Source organism: Orcinus orca, chromosome 3, assembly GCF_937001465.1.
Source record: "Orcinus orca chromosome 3, mOrcOrc1.1, whole genome shotgun sequence".
Classification (NCBI taxonomy): Eukaryota; Metazoa; Chordata; class Mammalia; order Artiodactyla; family Delphinidae; genus Orcinus; species Orcinus orca.
Window position 1 is genome coordinate 1265190 of NC_064561.1, and position 18802 is coordinate 1283991.

The 18802-nt window shown below is 52.6% G+C and overlaps 1 protein-coding gene across 1 annotated transcript in view; it reads right to left on the reverse strand.

Moving 5' to 3' along the window:
* TMPRSS9 (transmembrane serine protease 9) overlaps nucleotides 1–18802 on the reverse strand; it is a 31920-nt gene that overhangs the window by 4136 nt on the left and 8982 nt on the right. The window contains exons 6-14 of the mRNA XM_049707302.1: nucleotides 17862–17975; nucleotides 16178–16349; nucleotides 10238–10512; nucleotides 8464–8600; nucleotides 7389–7707; nucleotides 5883–6054; nucleotides 5160–5431; nucleotides 4492–4628; nucleotides 1378–1774 (exon numbers count right to left, since the gene is read on the reverse strand). Coding sequence (XP_049563259.1) covers nucleotides 1378–1774; nucleotides 4492–4628; nucleotides 5160–5431; nucleotides 5883–6054; nucleotides 7389–7707; nucleotides 8464–8600; nucleotides 10238–10512; nucleotides 16178–16349; nucleotides 17862–17975 — 1995 coding nt within the window. The remainder of the gene's footprint in view (nucleotides 1–1377; nucleotides 1775–4491; nucleotides 4629–5159; nucleotides 5432–5882; nucleotides 6055–7388; nucleotides 7708–8463; nucleotides 8601–10237; nucleotides 10513–16177; nucleotides 16350–17861; nucleotides 17976–18802) is intronic.

Below are 18802 nucleotides of genomic sequence, written 5' to 3' on the forward strand. Positions count from 1 at the left end.
CACAGCCAGTGCCCCCTCCCCAGCCCTGTCTCCCACCAGCCAGCCGCCTCCCCTGCCCTCCATGGTCGGGGAAGGCCCTCCTGTCCCCACACCGAACAATGTGTGCCGTGTCAGGAACCCTCCTCCACCTCCTGGCCCCCACGTTGAGAACTGTAGCTACGGGAAAAGGAAGAATCACCAGGCTGGAGGCCCGACCCAGAGACAGCCGGCTGCAGAGTTAACAAGAACCCGTATTTCTCCCAAGGACACGGTGCAGCCGTAAAGTATCAAAACGCCCCCTCCTCTGAGTATCCCTGCTGGACGGGCAGGGGCAGCGAGTTCCCCTTGCGCCTGGAGGATCTCAGTCACAGAGACTGTGCCCCGATTTCCAGCCCAGTCCAGCACCTCAGCTGAGGGGTCTCTGGACTCGACTTTCTTGTGGTACCCAGAGAGGCACCATGTCCAGACCCCTGGCACGTGGTCTGCTTTGCTCTGAGCTGGTCAAACTCTGCTTCCTCTCAGCGTCCCCTCCACCCCTCTGCCCCGGATCCCACAGCGCCTGCCTCTCCCTCTGGTGAGCCGCCCCTTGGTTCTTTGGTGTGCGCTGCCTTGCTGCAGCGAGCCCGTAACCCTGACTTTGTGGGTGCAGGTCTGTATCTGGGGACTTGGGGTGACTGGGCCAGCCTCTGTGTGAATGTGGGGGGCGACGAAGGGCGGGGAACAGAAGCCGGGCCCCGTTCTAAGCTTGGTGCCCGGGACACTGTGGACGGCATCTATCTGAGGCATAGGAACTTGCCTACATTAGATGGGGCCTTACTTCTGACCCAGAAATAGGGCGGTTTCCTATGGTTCTGATGAACATTTAATAAAAATGAACTCCACATCTCAGACGCAAGCTCAGGGCCATGTTCTCTGTCTCATCTGTCAGCCAGTTACTGCCCTGTTGTACCCCCCTTAGGCCTGTGGGACCAGCCGTTAACGTGTGCATCTGCCCTGTCAGTGCCGGGTCCCTGCCGTCGGGGCCTACGATGGTCTGACTTGTGTCCCCTTCAAAATTCGTAAGTGGAAGCCCCTGACCCCCAGAACCTCAGGATGGGACTTTTGGAGATGGGGCCTTTAAAGAGACGATTAAAGTAAAATGAGGTTCGGGTGGCCCTAATCCAGCATGACTGGTGTCCGTATAATAAGAGGAGATTAGGACACAGACACCCACAGAGGGGAGACCACATGAGGATGTGGGGAGAAGATGGCCGTCCTCACACCGAGGAGAGAGGCCTCAGAGGACTCCAGCCCTGCCGACACCATCTCCACCCCCAGACTGGGACGCTGTGACAGCAGCCCTAGCAGGTGACACAGGACTCCTGCCACCCACCCACGTCACTCCATTTCTCTGGGTACCTGGTAGCTGGGAGCCCACAGTGGTCTCCGTGGCGTGTGGAGGTGGTGTCTGTCCCCTCGTGGTGGTGGTCATGGCTGTGGTGGTCCTGTTGGCAGGTTGGCTGGTCACCCTGCTGGTGGCCCAGGGGGTGGGTCTGCTGGCCACGACCCCCAGGACCGTGAGGCCAGCCGTCGTCCTGGCAGGGTGACTGCTGGTGGGCGTCCTCGTGGTGGACGGCGGGGGCGTGGAGAGGGAGTGGGAGGACATGATGGCGAGGATCCAGCCCTTCAGCCGGGTGATGCGGGTGTACACGCCTGGCTTCTTGGCCTGAGCACAGCCGATGCCCCAGCTCACAATCCCTGCCAGATAGAACACGCCAGGCGTCTCCTCACAGGCCAGGGGTCCCCCAGAGTCACCCTGAAAAGGAAGGACAGAGGGCCACTGACCATACCGGCACCCTCTCTGCAGAGGCACCGCCAGGCGCTCCCGTGCTGCCACGAGTGGGAGAAACAACTCAGCAGAGCTGGACACGCACAGGACCTCAGCAGGACGGGCCTCACGCCCGCGTGGGGCTGTGAGACCTTGTGTGACCTTGAGCAAGTCACCTCTCTCTGAGCCAGGATTGCTCTTTCTTTTGCATTGGAAACAAAACAAAACAGCAGAAAACCCTAAAGAAAAGAACTCTCCTGGGCAAGAATATACAATGGGAAAAAGACAGTCTCTTCAGCAAGTGGTGTTGGGAAGGCAGGACAGCCGCATGTAGATCAGTGAAGTTAGAACACACCCTCACGCCATGCACAAAAATAAACTCAGAATGGCTTAAAGACTTAAATGTAAGCCGTGACACCGTAAAACACCTAGGAGAGAGCATAGGCAAAACATTCACTGACATAAATCGCGCCAATGTTTTCTTAGGTCAGTCTCCCAAGGCAATAGAAATAAAAGCAAAAATAAACAAGTGGGACCTAATCAAACTTACAAGTTTTTGCACAGCAAAAGAAACCATAAAAAAAAAAGAAAAGACAACCTACGGAATGGGAGAAAATATTTGCAAGCGATGCAACCGACAAGGGCTTACTCTCCAAAATATACAAACACCTCATACAACTCAACAACAAAAAACCAAACCACCCAATCGAAAAACGGGCAGAAGATCTAAGCAGACATTTCTCTAAAGAAGACATACAGATGGCCAACAGGCACATGAAAAGATGCTCAACATCACTAATTATTACAGAAATGCAAATCGAAACTACAATGAGGTACCACCTCATGCTGAGAAAAGGGAACCCTCCTACACTGTTGGTGGGAATGTAAGTTGGTGCAGCCACTGTGGAGAACAGTGTGGAGGTTCCTTAAAAAACTACAAGTAGGGACTTCCCTGGCGGTCCAGTGGTTAGGACTCCATGCTTCCACTACAGGGGGCATGGGTTCGATCCCTGGTCGGGGAACTAAGATCCCGCATGCTGTGCGGCGCAGCCCCAAAAAAACTAAAAATAGAGTTGCCATATGATCCATCAATCTCACTCCTGGGCATATATCTGGAAAAGACAAAAAATTTAATTCAGGGCTTCCCTGGTGGCGCAGTGGTTGAGAGTCCACCTGCCGATGCAGGGGACACGGGTTCATGCCCCGGTCCGGGAAGATCCCACATGCCGCGGAGCGGCTGGGCCCGTGAGCCATGGCCGCTGAGCCTGCGCGTCCGGAGCCTATGCTCCGCAACGGGAGAGGCCGCAACAGTGAGAGGCCCGCGTACCGCAAAAAAAAAAAAAAAAAAAATTAATTCGAAACGATATATGCCCCCCAACATTCACAGCAGCACTATTTACAGTAGCCAAGACATGGAAGCAACCTAAATGTCCATCAACAGATGAATGGACAAAGAAGATGTGGTACATTTATACAATGGAATATTACTCAGCCATAAAAAAGAATGAAATAATGCGATTTGCAAAAACATGGATGGACCTAGAGATTACCATACTAAGCAAAGTAAGTCAGAAAGAGAACGACAAATACCATATGATATCACTTACATGTAGAATCTAAAATATGACACAAATTAACTTATTTCTGAAACAGAAACAGAAGAGAACAGACCTGTGGTTGCCAAAGGGGAAGGGGAGGAGAAGGGGAAATTAGGAATTTGGGATTAACAGATACACGCTAACTATATATAAAATAGATAACAAGGCTTTACTGTATAGCACAAGGAACTATATTCAATATCTTGAAATAAACTAATGGAAAAGAATATATATATATGTATATATGTATATACATACAGACGTATAACTGAGTCACTTTGCTGTACACCAGAAACTAACACAACATTGTAAGTAAACTATACTTCAGTAAAATAAAAAAACTTTAAAGCATGATGTGCTGTAGGTTTCCATTATATGTCTATCATAGGGTTAGAATTTTTTAATTTTTAAATTAAAAATGTTGTTAAAAAACTATCAGATGCTTTTTTCTGTGATTTTGACAATTATCCTGTTTCTCCCCTTCAGTGTACTAATGCAATGAATAGCATTAATGGATTGTCTTGTGTGGAGCCAAACTTTTTATGACATCAACTCACTTTGGTTGTGATGTGTTTCCCTTATAACACATACCCTGCTGGCTTGAATTTGCTAATGTTTTATTAAGGGTTTTTTCATCTATGCTTCTAAGTAAGACTGGCCTGTGCATTTCCTTTTTAAAAATTTTTTTTCTTTTTTTTTTTGCCATGTCACGCGGCTTGTGGGATCTTAGTTCCCCAACCAGGGATTGAACCCAGGCTACGGCAGTGAAAGCGCCAAGCCTGACCGCTGGACCGCCAGGGAGCTCCCTGAATTTCTTCACCTCTGTGTTTCTCTGGCCTTGATAGCAGGGTTCAGCTAGCTTCTTTTTATGTTCTGGAGCTGATTTGTTTCCCCTTAAAAATGGGTCAGCCACGTGTCAAGTGTGACAGGGTGGTCATATACGTACTCATGTATGATTAGCTTTTCTTCAGTTAACATATACGAGACAGCTTTTAAAATCAGTGTGTATATATCTTGTGTAGATCTACCACATACTTGAAAACTGCTGCCTCATCTTCTGTTTGGACGTATCACGATCTCTCTAAACCGGGTCCCTCCTGGACTCACCTGGCAGGAGTCAACCTTGCCCTCCAGGAACCCCGCACAGATCATCCTGTCCGTGAGTGAGAAGTTGTAGAGGGCGCTGCATGCCTTCTGGTCTATGATGCCCACGGATGCCCGCTGCAGGAGGTCAGGCTTGGTGGCTGCCAGGACAAGGAGACCACCCCCGAGGGCCACTTACACGGGGACCACTGTTCAGTAGCCGGCTTCACTCTGACCACAACCCCAGAGGGAGGCGCCATCCCCATCCTACAGGCCAAGGCCCGGAGGCCCACGGCCTTGCAGGGATGTAAAGTCACCCTAGAATCTCACCACTGTCCCTGAGCGGATTCCCTAGCACCTTGGGTGACCTGCAAGGGGGCTACTGTGAGGTCTCAAAGGGAAGCACAAGGGTCCCCAAACCTTTTCCATAAAGGGCCACAGAGTAAATACGTTCTGCTCTACAGGCCAGACAGCCTGTTGGGACCACGCAGCTCTGCTTTTGTAGCAGGAAAGCCGCCCGGGGCTATCAGTGAGTGAGTGGGCGTGGCTGCGTGCCAGTAAAACTTTATTTATAAAAAGCAGCCGCACTGGGCCCATGGGCCGGAGTTTGCGACCCCGAGTTAGTGGAGAGGTGAGTGGTCTGCGGGCGGTGGGACCAGAGCCCCGGGTGGGGGTGGGGGGCGGAGGCTCACCGTTTCCCTCCTGCGTGTTGCCCCATCCAGAGATCACGCACTTGCGGCCCACGGGGAACTTCTGGATGGCCAGGGGCAGGCAGACAGGCTGCACGTACTTGTTGAAGACCAGGGGCCTGGCCAGCTCCAGCACGGCCACGTCGAAGTCCAGGATGCTGGGATTGTACTGGGGGTGCAGCACCGCCCGCCTGAGCCCCATCTTCACGGGGCTCCCGCCGACGCCCGAGAGGGACGCGGTGCCCAGGTGGGCCCGCACCAGCTCCACCTTTGTGCTGCCGGGAAGGGGACGCTCAGACTCCCTGCCGCCCCCCGGGCACCGGGCAGAGCTGCGGGACCCAGGCCCCGGGGAGGGCACGACGAGACCGTGGGCAAGGCAGGGAGCCCCCCCGGGCCTCATTTCCTTCTGGGACAAGAAGGCATGAGACACCCCCACGGCTTTGTGACAATCAGAGGTCAATGCCACCTGCCCTTGAGTGGAGGGGAGGAGCCTGCCCCCCAACTCGGCCCCTCTGTGTCCCTCACAGACCAGCTCGACAGGATCCTCCCAGAAGCCACTCCCCAGAGCCCCCTACTTCTTCACGCTGCCCCCCATCCGCCCCCTACCCCGCACCCCGCAGCTGGACGTGACCCTGGCCACGTGCTGGGTCCTAAGTGGTCTCTGCATGCACGGGGATTTGATGGTGGGGGGACCCGGTGATGACGGGGGAGCCGAGGGGGCCTTACTGGTTGAAGCAGTGGGCGGCAGACAGCAGCCAGCGGTCCCCCACCACGGTGGCTCCACAGAAGTGCCGGGAACCCTCCTTCAGGCTGACCTGCCAGGGCACCTCCCCGGAGGCGGCCCCGAGCCCGCCCACGATCCGGGTGGGCTTCTCCAGCGCCGGCCTGGCCCCGCACTCTGCGGGGACGAGACAGGAGGGCCCGCGCATCTCAGCCCGCTCGGCGGGCGGCGGGACCACCCTGGTTCCAGAGGGGCCTCGGGACACAGGGCACAGCCTCCGGGCTCTGGCTGGGCCAGGGCACAACCATCCCGTCACACACATGAAGAAATCGAGGCTTAAAGGAGCCCTAAGGTCTCAAGTACAAGTACGCGGCCCAGCTGGGGGGATATGGGCGAAAAAGAAGATAAAATCACAGCAGCCCTGTTCCCACCAGTGAAAACCACAGCAGCCCTGTCCCCACCAGTGTCAGCACGGCAGACACAGGCCACAGCCCGGGCGGCCCTGGACAAAGGCAGAGTCGGGCTGTTACGGGCTTGGGGGCAGGGTGGGTGCAGGCGACTTTAAATGAGGCACAGTTAAACAACTACACTCCAATAAAAAATTTTTAAAAAATAAATAATAAAATAAGCAGAAAAAAATGAAAAGTTAATTTGATACTCATTTCCATAGGCAAAAACAATATAATATCACAATTTTTTCATTTTTGTTACATATAACTTTCTATATTATGTGTTGTGCGATGTTTATTTGATTGTATGCACATGTGTGTACCCCTGTGTACGTGTGTCTTTAGCAATATATCTTTGGCCAGGTACACAGTACTTTGGAAAACTGGTATGTACTCAACATAAATCATGTATTCTTTCTAATGGGAGTGTACTTTACTATTCTTTCCTACTCTTTATTTTTCAATATTTAATAAAGATGGGAAGCACATCTTAATTGACTTTGTATACCACTGTCTGTCAGAATTTCACGTTATTAATTACAATATAAATCTTGAATTGTTAAATGATTGAGTAGGAGCAACCAAGAATAAAGGAGATTTTTGTGTTAAAAAACAGAAACAAAAAAAAGAGGCAGAGTTTCGACTGGCTTTGAGCCTCGCAGGTCTGTGGGACCACAAAGGCGGATCAGTGTCAGATCCGGGCAGTGACTGGACCTGGGTCCTCGGAAACCACAAAGTCGAGACAGGTGGAGAAGTTGTGTGCTTCGTGTGGGTGCTCGTGTCTGCGGTGACCCCAGGTCAGTCGCTCTCCCACCCTGGCCCCATCGTCACGGTCACTGGCCTCTTGCTGACCCTTCGGGATATTCTGAGTACACCCTCCTCCAGGCCGGCAGTAGGTGTCATCAGGCAGTAAATGTGAAAATAGCCTTTGCCTGGGCATTTGACAGACATCACTAATCAATCACCTATCTCTTCCCCACAGACAGCTTCGGAAAGCCAGTACCAATCCACCCAACCCCGCACGGAGCGGACACCCACTTCTGCTGTCTCCCCAGAAAGTACCTTGTGGCTTAGATGCAGTGGCTGAGTCGAGAGGCACGGCGCTGGGGGCCAGCGTGGGCCTGGTGGGTGTGTTGACCACCGGGCTCTGTGGGCTGGTGGGCCAGGCGGTGCTGGGGATGGCCGGGGCAGGAGCCGCCGTGGGGGCCAGAGGCTTGCTTGCAGCGGCAATGGCCTCCAGGATCCAGTCACGCAGCCTGGTCACTCGGGCGTACACCCCCGGACGCCGGGCTTCTGCACAGCCGATTCCCCAGCTCACGATGCCGGCCAGGAAGAACCTTCCGGAGGGCTCCTCGCAGACCAGGGGGCCCCCCGAGTCGCCCTGGGAGACAAAGGCACACCCTCAGGAGGGGTCGGGGCTCCGTGGCTGCAGCCGGTCCCAATCCCAGAGCCACAGGCTCAGAGAAGGAGCCCTGGTTGGGGGCCTTCTCCCCACGCGCTCACGGAGCACATGTGGGCTGATACCTCACATCTCGGAACCTCAGTCTCCTCTTCTAAAAAAATAAAATAGGACAGTTGGACTATGAGATCTCTAAGACCTCTTTCAGTTCTACCACTGGCAGTTAAAAACCCAACCCAAATAAACAGTATCCCCTCCTCTCCTTAGCCCAGCAGACCCTGGGTAATGTCACCAGTGGCTTAGGAACCTCCAGTCATCACGCGGCGTCCTCCTGCAGGGCCGCATCTGCCCTCACTCATCCTGTCTTGCTATCCTTTGCCTTCTCCTCACACCCAGCTCACCGCGACTCTTTCATCCTTAAACACAAGCTCTCTCTCACTATTTCCCGCTGTTTTCTCCAGCTTCTGGCTCTGATGTGGCACCCTGAGCGCATGTAGCAGCCGCTCCCCACCCACCAGGCCTTAGAAAGGAGAGCAAAGATATAAATTAAAAGAAAAAGGAAATCCACAGCCATGTGACAAACCAAGCAGAGGAAATTTAGGTGGTGGACCAGCAACAGAAGACTCCCCCTTCCGGGGAGAGGGGAACCTCGGGCGGAAACTTGGGGGCCTTTCCCCTCAGGGGCTGGCAAGGCATCGGTCTGGGGCCTCTGGCTTCTTTCCCAGGCACCGGGCTCACCTGGCAGGAATCCACCTTCCCATCCAGGTAGCCGGCACACAGCATCCTGTCGGTGAGCGAGTGGCCATACAGGCTGGCGCACAGGGCCTGGTCCAGCAGCTCCACGGTGGCTTTCTGCAGCATCTCCGGCTTGACCACTGCCCAGCATGGGGAGAGACAAGCAGGGTGAGCACTCCAGGACCCTGGCAGCCACCCCGAGCCAGGAGGCTGAGCTTCTGTTTCCCCAGCTGCGGTGGAGCTGCTGCAGCCCTAGATCAGAAATGAGCCAGGTCCATCAATGCCCACTGACCACCCTCTCGGCCTGGACAGCTAAGTGGCAAGACTAGGCTCCTCCCCTCCCCTCCCCAAACCTGCCCGCCCTGAGCTCCCCCTTACCTGCTGGAATCTTTTCTTAGTCCAGCCGTAGCCCCATCTTGGCTAAACATTAAATCAGATTACGTAACCTTTTCCTCAAATGCTCCAGGGTGTCGTTCCCCCCCCCACCCGCGCAGCTCAATCCAAATACCCAAGCTTGGACCACCTACCCTGGCACCCCAGGCCCTTTGCACATGCCGTTCTGGCTGCCTAGAATGCTTGTCCCTGCAGAATCTGTCCGCCTTCCTCCTCTCATCTCCTATTTTAAATTGCAGCCCCCCCAACCCCGGCCTTATTTTTCTCCATTCTGTACAAGACCATTTGCCACTTATCTTGTTCATTATCTACTGCCCCCTGGAATTGTTCAGTCTGGGTATGGTAGCCACTGCCCACGTGAGGCTATTTAAATGCAGATGGAATTCATTACAATGAAGTGAAATGTAAAACTCAGTTTCTTGGTAGCGCTAGCCCGTGTCACAGGGCTGCTGGCCCCCGTTGTGGATGGCACAGATGTGGCTTGTGTCCACCACTGAGGGAAGTTTTATTGGGAGGCGCTGGTCTGGACTGGGGGCTCCATGTGAACAGGGGTTTCTGTCTGATTTGCTTCCTGCCCAGTCCCTGGAGTAGGAAGCCTGGTCTTAGCTGAAGTGTCACCATCTCAGGCCCTTTCCTAAAGCTGTCCCCGCCCCCAACTCATTTTTCCTACTGGTTTCCTTCCCAGCATTTATCACCATCAGGTTACAGTCGATATGAGGCAGTTCTGTTCTATAAAATGACCCAAACACTGAATCAGTGAACACTGCCCCACTGCCCCGGGGGTTACACGGGGTCAGGTTCCTGAGAGCCTCCGGTCACAGCCGATGCATACGTACATAACCTCATGATGGTACGTGTGTTTCTGCTTAAAGACGCTTCACTTAACATACATGGTTGATTCGTTACCACTGAGCTCACAGCCCACAGCGCTGTAACTCTTGCCTGAACGAAGCTCATCTAACACATGTACTTTCTGCCCATTAGGCACATCCCAGCCCTCCTGCACTTAGGACGCTAGCCAGCACTTCAGCTCTACGCTTGGGGCCTGTTTAGATTTTGTGAAACCTGCCACAAAAAGCTCAAAAATGCAGAAAAAAAAAGTGGCAGTAAATAGACCACGAAAAGGACACTGGTTTCCAGTCTGAGCTGAACCAAGAGGCAGGGTTTGCCCAGCTCCACCTCCGCTGGGAACGACTCAAATTGCACAACAGGGAACAATCACAGATTCCCCCCACGAGTATCCACTTGGGGAGACAAATGAATTTTAGCGAGTAGGCAAATTCGCAAATACAGAATCCGCGGCTAATGAGGCCGGACTGTGTGTTGCTTGCTTGGCTGGGCTTTGCTGGCTGCCTGGAGAGGCTGCGGGCGGTATGGTGCTTACGGAAATCCTCCTTGAGGTAGCCCCAGCCCGAGATCAGACACTTCTTCCGGGGCGGGAAGACGTGCACGGCGGCTGGGAGGCACACGGGCTGCACATGCCTGCTGAAGGGCAGGGGGCCACCCAGCTCGAGCACCGCCACGTCGAAGTCGGCCGTGTCAGAGTTGTAGAAGGGGTGCGTGATGATCCGGGCCACTCGGGCCCGCACCGTGCTGGCCTCCGAGCCGCTGAGGTAGGTGCTGCCCGCGTAAGCCACCCACTCGGTGGGGTCTTGGAATCTGCAGGGCAGACAAACCCCCGCTCAGAGGCCCACTGAGGATGGGGCCGGAGGGTGAGGCACTCACCCAGCGGGCAAGTGTTAAGGAGGCGCCCCAAAACTCAGCCATCGAGACTAATAATGATATTTTCGGACTTCCCTGGTTTCGCAGTGGTTAAGAATCCTCCTGCCAATGCAGGGGACATGGGTTCGAGCCCTGGGCGGGGAAGATCCCACGTGCCGCGGAGCAACTAAGCCCGTGCACCACAACTACTGAAGCCTGCGCGCCTAGAGCACGTGCTCCGCAACAAGAGAAGCCACCGCGCTGAGAAGCCGCGCACCACAATGAAGAGTAGCCCCCGCTCGCCGCAACTAGAGAAAGCCTGAGCGCAGCAACAAAGGCCCAATGCAGCAAATAATAATAATAATATTTTCATGCAACATTGTCAAAAATCAGAATGATTGCAAAAAAAAAAAAACCCAAGAAACCAAAATGTGCACGAATTATCAGTATTTTAAACAAAGACAGGATCCAACACGGCTGGGATTAGGGTGAGGCGAGTGAGGCCTTGAATGTGGACTGGCTACTAGATAACATTGCGTGGCTGTTTTTAATTTTCTTGGGTGTGATAGTGGTATGTGGGTATGTGAGAGACGCTTTTGTCTGTGTGCACAAATGCATGCGGGAGATTCGGAGGCCGTGTGTCATGATGGTTTCTACTTAATTTCAAATGGTTTGGCAAAGATATATATGTATGAATGTGTGTGTGAATAATTACAGATGCAGATAGATGGAGAGAGTGGGAGAAAAAACGAATACAGTGAAATAGTAATAACTTTTGAAATCAGATACTGGCATAGGGGTGTTTGTCGTCCTATTTTTTCATCTTTTCTACTTAAATATATTCATAATAAAATATTAAGAGAAACGAAATTTAAAACGATAAAAAAGCAACTCTTCTTGCCCTGAATGTCACTGCTTATGTGACCTGTGTCCACCAGACCGTCATTTCCTGGGGCAGGTTTCCCTGGGATTCCCAGCAGGCTGTTCCATTAGTGACCCTGGGGCAATTCGTAGGTAATGGTTTCCCAGGGGAACCTATGCTTCCTGTTGCCCTGTCCTGTCCCCGAGGACTCCTCAGATGGAAATAACCAAATAGCAATGCCTGGCACTGCCAGAGGCTTCCAGAACCTTCTTCCACCTTTGGTGAGCTCCATTCTGATTGGCCACTCTCATTGTTAAAGATTCTGACCATCCTCAACAACAAAAAACAACCCAGTTCAAAACTGGGCAGGGCTTCCCTGGTGGCGCAGTGGCTGAGAGTCCGCCTGCCGATGCAGGGGACACGGGTTCGTGCCCCGGTCCGGGAAGATCCCACATGCCGCAGAGCGGCTGGGCCCGTGAGCCATGGCTGCTGAGCCTGCGCGTCCGGAGCCTGTGCTCCGCAACGGGAGAGGCCACAGCGGTGAGAGGCCCGCGTACCGCAAAAAAAAAAAAAAAAGCTGGGCAAAGGGACTTCCCTGGTGGCGCAGTGGTTAAGAATCCACCTGCCAATGCAGGGGACAGGGGTTCGAGCCCTGGTCCAGGAAGATCCCACATGCCGCGGAGCAACTAAGCCCGTGCGCCACAACTACTGAGCCTGTGTTCTAGAGCCTGCGAGCCACAACTACTGAAGCCCGTGCGCCACAACTACTGAAACCTGCGTGCTCTAGGGCCTGCATGCCGCAACTACTGAGCCCGCGTGCTGCAACTACTGAAGGCCACACGCCTAGAACTTGTGCTCCGTAACAAGAGAAGCCACTGCAATGAGAAGCCTGTGCACTGCAACAAAGAGTAGCCCCCGCTCGCCACAACTAGAGAAAACCTGCACACAGCAACGAAGACACAACACAGCCAAACAAACAAACAAAAAAACTGGGCATTGCTCCCAAGAAGATGGAGCAATGTCACACAAATGTCACACAAATGGCCAATAAGCACATGAAAAGACGCTCAACATCACTAATCATTAGGGAAACGCAAATCAAAGCCACAGTGAGACATTACTGCACACCCATTAGGATGGCTATTATTAAAAACAAACAAAGTGACAAGTAATGGCCAGGATGTGGAGAGACTGGGAGATCGGCCAAGATGGCGGAGTAGAAAGACCCTGAGCTCACCTCCTCTCAGGAGCACACCCAAATCACAACTACCTGCAGAACCACCATCGATGAAAAAGACTGGAACCTACCAGAAAAGATCTTCTCCAACCGAAGACAGAGAGAAGGAACCGCAACAAAATGAGAAGGAAGGGTGGACTCACGATATGATCAAACCCCGTGGCCCCTGGTGGGGGACCCACGGACTGGAGGAGAATCACGTTGCAGAGGTTTTCCCACAGGAGCGAGAGTTCTGAGCCCCACGTCAGGCTCCCCAGCCTGGGGGTCCAGCACCAGGAAGAGGGTCCCCCAGAGCATTGGGCTTCGGAGGCCCACAGAGCTAGTCGCAGGAGCCCCACAGGACTGGGGGAAATAGAGGCTTCACTCCTAAAGGACACACAGAGAATCCCACGTGCACTGGGACCCAGGGCAGAAGCAGTCATCTGATAGAAGCCTGGACCAAACCTACCTGCTGCTCTCGGAGGGCCTCCTGGGGAGGCAAGGCGCGGGCGGCCATGGGTCGCCCTGGGGACGTAATGTTGGCGGGGGGGCCCCCATGTTGGTTCTTTAGTGCGGAGACCCGGGCCCACCCCCAATAGCCCACAGGCGCTAGTGCTGGGACGCCCCAGGCCAATCAACTAACTGGGCGGGGACACAGCCCCACCCATCAGCAGACAGGCTGCCTTAGACCCCCCCTGAGCCCACAGCTGCCCCTAGACACAGCCCTGCCCACCAGAGGGCCAAGACCCAGCTCCGCCCACCAGTGGGCGGACACCAGATGCAAGAAAACCATGATCCCGCATTGAAGGCCAGACCCTAGCCCCGCCCACCAGTAAGCCAAGGCCACCTCTGGGACGCTCCAGAACCCATACCCAACTGTAGCCGAAACCCGCCCCTTCCCCCCCTCCCCCCACCAATGCTCTGAAACGAGCTCTGGGATCCCTGGGCCCTGCAGGCAGACCCCAGGAACCAGCTCTGCCTGCCAGGAGTCGGGCACTAACCCCAGGCCCCCTAGGATCCCACAACCGGCCACCTCGTGACCAAGCCCCACTAAACCGCAGCCAGCAGCGTCCACATAAGACGGGGCCTGGCAGCCAACCAAGCCTAGCAGACCGCCCACACAGTCAGCCTGCGACGACAGAAGGACCCACGCAGCCCTCTTAGAGGGAACCCCTAGAGCATGGAGCTTGGGTGATGAGCGGGGAGTGCACTGCGGGGATGCATAGGACGTGTCCTCCAGAAGCCACTTCTCCAAGGTTGAGAAACAACGAACCTACCATACAAATACAAACAGCAACTCAGACAAAATGAGGTGACGGAGGAACACGTTCCAGACAAAGGAACAAGATAAACCCCCAGGAGAAGAACTAAGTGAGGTAGAGAGAGGCAACCTACCTGAGAGAGCGTTCAGGGTAGTGATCGTAAAGACGATCATAGAACTCAGGAGAGGAGCGGATGCACGGAGTAAGAAGTGAGACGTTTTAAACAAAGAGAAAATATAAAGAACCACCAAACAGAGATGAAGAATACGATAACTGAAATGAAACACACAGCAGAAGGAATCAAAAGGAGACTAAATGAGGCAGAAGAACAGATCGGTGAGCTGGAAGACGGAGCAGTGGAAATCACTGCCCCCCGAAGAAAAAAAGAATGAAAAGGAATGAGGACAGTTTAACAGACACTAGGACAACATCCATCATGCTACTATTCACATTATAGGGGTCCCAGAAGGAGAAGATAGAGAGAAAGGGCCTGAGAAAATATGTGAAGAGATAACAGCGGAAGACCTCCCTAACTTGGGAAAGGAAACAGCCAGCCAAGTCCAGGAAGCACAGAGGGTCCCATACGGGATTAACCCAAATAGTAACAAACCAAGACACAACATAATCAAAAAGACAAAAATTAGAGAGAGAATATTAAAAGCAGCAAGGGAGCAGGAACAAATAACATACAAGGGAACTCCTGTAAGACTATCGGCTGACTTTTCAGCAGAAACTCTGCAGGCCAGAAGGGAGTGGCATGATGTATTTAAAGTGATGAAAGGGAAAAGCCTACAACCAAGAATACTCTACGCAGCAAGGCTCTCATTCAGATTTTTTTTTTTTTTTCCGGTACGCGGGCCTCTCACTGTTGTGGCCTCTCCCGTTGTGGAGCACAGGCTCCGGACGCGCAGGCTCAGCGGCCATGGCTTACGGGCCCAGCCGCTCCGCGGCACGTGGGATCTTCCCGGACCGGGGCACGAACCCGTGTCCCCTGCATCGGCAGGCGGACTCTCAACCACTGCGCCACCAGGGAAGCCCCGTCTCATTCAGATTTGATGGAGAGATCAAAAGCTTTACAGACAAGCAAAAGCTAAAAGAACTCAGCACCACCAAACCAGCTTTACAATAAATGTCAAAGGAACTTCTCAAGGATGTGGAGAAATTGGAACCCTTGTACACTGCTGGTGGGAATGGAAAATGGGGCAGCTGCTGTGGAAAACGGGATGGTGTTTCCTCAAAAGGGTAAACACAGAATCACCATGTGACCCAGCAATTCCACCTCTGAGTTTATACCCAAAGCAATTGAAAGTAGTGACTCAGACACTTGCACACCCATGTTCACAGCAGCATTATTCACAACAGCCAAAAAGTGGACACAACCCAAGTGTCCGTCAATGGATGAAAGAATAAACACATGTCCATCCACACACTGGAATATTATTTGGCCATGAAAGGGAAAGAAGCAGTGACACACACTACAACATGGATGAACCTTGAAAACAGGTGAAGTGAAATGTCAGGCACAAAAGGACAAGTACTGTCTGATTCGACTCACAGGAGGTCCCTGGGGGAGTCAGATCCACAGAGACAGGAAGTAGATGGTGGGGCCAGGGGCTGGAGGAGGGGCTGGGGAGTCAGGGTTTAAAAGGGATAGAGTTTCAGTTTGGGAGGATGAGAAAGTTCTGGAGATGATGTTGGGGATGGTTGCCCAACAGTGTGAGTGTGCCTAATGCCAACGAGCTGTGCACTTAAAAATGGTAAATTTATGTTATATATATTTTGCCACAATTTTAAAAAATTAATGCATTCAGATTTAACAAAAAGAAAAGAGAGGGAGGGACTTCCCTGGTGGTCCAGTGGTTAAGAATCTGCCTTCCAATGCAGGGGACATGGGTTCAATCCCTGGTCAGGGAACTAAGATCCCACATGCCACGGGGCAACTAAACCCACGCGCCACATCTAGAGAGCCTGCACGCCGCAACGAAGAGCCCGCGCTCTGCAACAAAAGTTCCCATGTGCCGCAACTAAGACCCGACACAGCCAAATAAATAAATAAATAAATAAATAAATATCTTTTAAAAAGGAGAGGGAAGGAAGGAGGGAGGGAGGGAGGGAGGGAGGGAGGGAGGGAGGAAGGAAGGAAGGAAGGAAGGAAGGAAGGAAGGAAGGAAATAAGTTCCAAGGGGCTCTGAAGACACCCAGGAAAGGTGGCATTCCCAGAGTGGAAGGTAGGTGGGATACAGGGGTGGGGTGGGCTCTGAGCCCTCAGGGACGTGCACTCACTCATTGAAGCAGTGGGCAGCAGACACGAGCCACCTGGCGCCAATGACGGCAGCCCCACAGAAGTGTTCGTTGTTTTCTCGGAGGCTGACTTGCCAAGGGAACTCCCCCGGGGATGCCTCCACACCGCCCACAATCCTGCCGGCTGTCCTCCAGCCAGGCTGCAATCCACAGTCTGCAAGACAGAGATCACTCTCCAGGACCCCCAAGAAGGCAGGAGTGTGGCCACGTTCCTGGCACGTCTGTCTGCAGTCTGTTGTCCCCATGGCCACCGCATTCAAAGAATGCCAAAGATGCCAGCAAACCACCAGAAGCAGGGAGACCACATGGAACAGATCCTCCCTCACGGCCTCAGAAGGAACCGACCCTGCGGACACCTTGATCTCGGACTTCTAGCCTCCAGAGCTGGGAGAGAATACATTTCTGTTGTTTAATCCACTCAGCCTGATGTCCTGTGATTCACCACCTCTAGGACAATCATACCCTAAAGTTAGCTATATGGATGCTACGTACCTATGTGACCAACCCCCAACACAAACCCTGGACACCAAGCCTTGGGTGAGCCCCCCTGGTTGGAAGTACTTTGAGTGTGTTGTCACATATGGTGCTGGGAGAATGAGTTAAGCCCCGTCCACATGACGCCACCGGGAGAGGATAACTGGAAGCTTGCTTGAGCTTGGTCTCTCCTGGACTTTGCACCTTTTGCTTTGCTGATTTTCATCTGTATCCTTTCACTGTAATAAGCCATAACTACGCATATAACAGCTTTACTGAGTTCTGTGACTCCTTCTCGTGAATCACTGAATCTGAAGGAGTCTTGGGGACCCCCCGACCACACCTGTCAATTTCAATCAACCTCTATATCATCCTCCGCAGCCAGGTACCAGACGCTATGAATGTCTCCCTCACCGTGTATTTTGCAAGTTTCAAAATCTTTATATGTCCATCTTTTCATAGGATGCCGTGTCTCTCTGTTTAGTCTGCTTTTATGTCCTTCAGCAATGGTTTGTAATTCTAGATAATTATTATTATATAGAGGACACAAGTTTATTTTATTTTGTGTTGCTATTAATCAAGACTATGATCTTTTCCATTATATCTTCTAACCTGTTATTAATTGTATAAAGCAAAACAAGAGCTTCCTTTATGTGTATTTATCTTATCTTCCCCTTATTGTTGAACTGTCTTATTTTTCTGATATCCTTTCAGTTAATTTATTGATTCATTTAGAGAATCAGATTCAAATTATGATAGTTTTCCTTCTTCCTTTCCAACATTTAAACCACTGTTCTCACCTTACTGCATGGACTAGCATTGCTAGAAAAATGTTGACTACTCTTACAGCATTTCAATTGTAATTTTCCCTTGCTCAAATCCTTTTGGTGACTCCCCACTACCTATAGGACAGACCCCTAGTTCCTGGCATTCAAGGCTTCCCACGGTTTGACCTGATTTTTTTCTCCTTCTCACCCGAGGCTCTCCACTCCACACACCTCAAGGTCTCCCTTCTCTGCTTGCCGCTCAGGTTTCCTGTCATATCACAGGTGCCCACTCCCTTTCTCTGCCCCACTCCAGTGAATGCCGGGACCACGTGTCTGTGTGTGATGGGCACAGTGGGCCAGAGAGCCAGCACTTGAACCTGGAAAGAGGACATAGCCCAGAAAACAGGCCAGACAGGCAGACTGACCACAGTGGGCCTCATCGGAGCCATCAGAGCAGTCCGCCGTGTCATCACACTCCGGGTTCACCTTTGTCACACACTGGCTGTTCCCGCAGGAAAAGGCATTCCCTGGACAGTGACCTGAGGGCAGACAAGAACCGCGTTCCTGACCTCACTCCATCTCTCCCGCCTGCTCTCCACGCGGAAACTCTAGAGCGTGGAAGGCATCTCTTCTCTGCTTCCTTTTCTCTGAATGTTTCTGAAATAATTTTCTCAGAATTAGTACAGAGATGTAACACATGAGAATGCTAGTCAGCACCAGGGCCAGGGCTATGAAACCTAAGTGTATGTGTGCCATGTATGTACTTTTACGTTTCTATCAGCCACGTTTTATTTATTTATTAATTTATTTTAATTAATTTATTTTTTGGCTGCGTTAGGTCTTCCTTGCTGCGTGCAGGCTTTCTCTAGTTGCGGCGAGAGGGCGCTAATCTTTGTTGTGGTGTGTGTGCTTCTCATTGTGGTGGCTTCTCTTGTTGCGGAGCACGGGCTCTAGGCACGTGGGCTTCAGTAGTTGCGGCACGCGGGCTCAGTAGTTGTGGCTCATGGGCTCTAGAGCGCAGGCTCAGTAGTTGTGGCACACGGGCTTAGTTGCTCCGCGGCATGTGGGATCTTCCCGGACCAGGGATCGAACCTGTGTCCCCTACATTGGCAGGCGGATTCTTCACCACTGCACCACTGGGGAAGTCCCACCATGTTTTTAAAAAGTAAGAAATAGGGGGACTTTCCTGGTGGCTCAGTGGATAAGACTCTGAGCTCCTAGTGCAGGGGACCCGCATTAAATCCCTGGTCAGGGAACTAGGTCCCACATGCATGCCACAACTAAGAGTTCACAAGCCACAACTAAGGAGCCAGTGAGCCGCAATTAGGGAGCTCACGTGCCGCAACTAAGGAGCCGGCAAGCCACA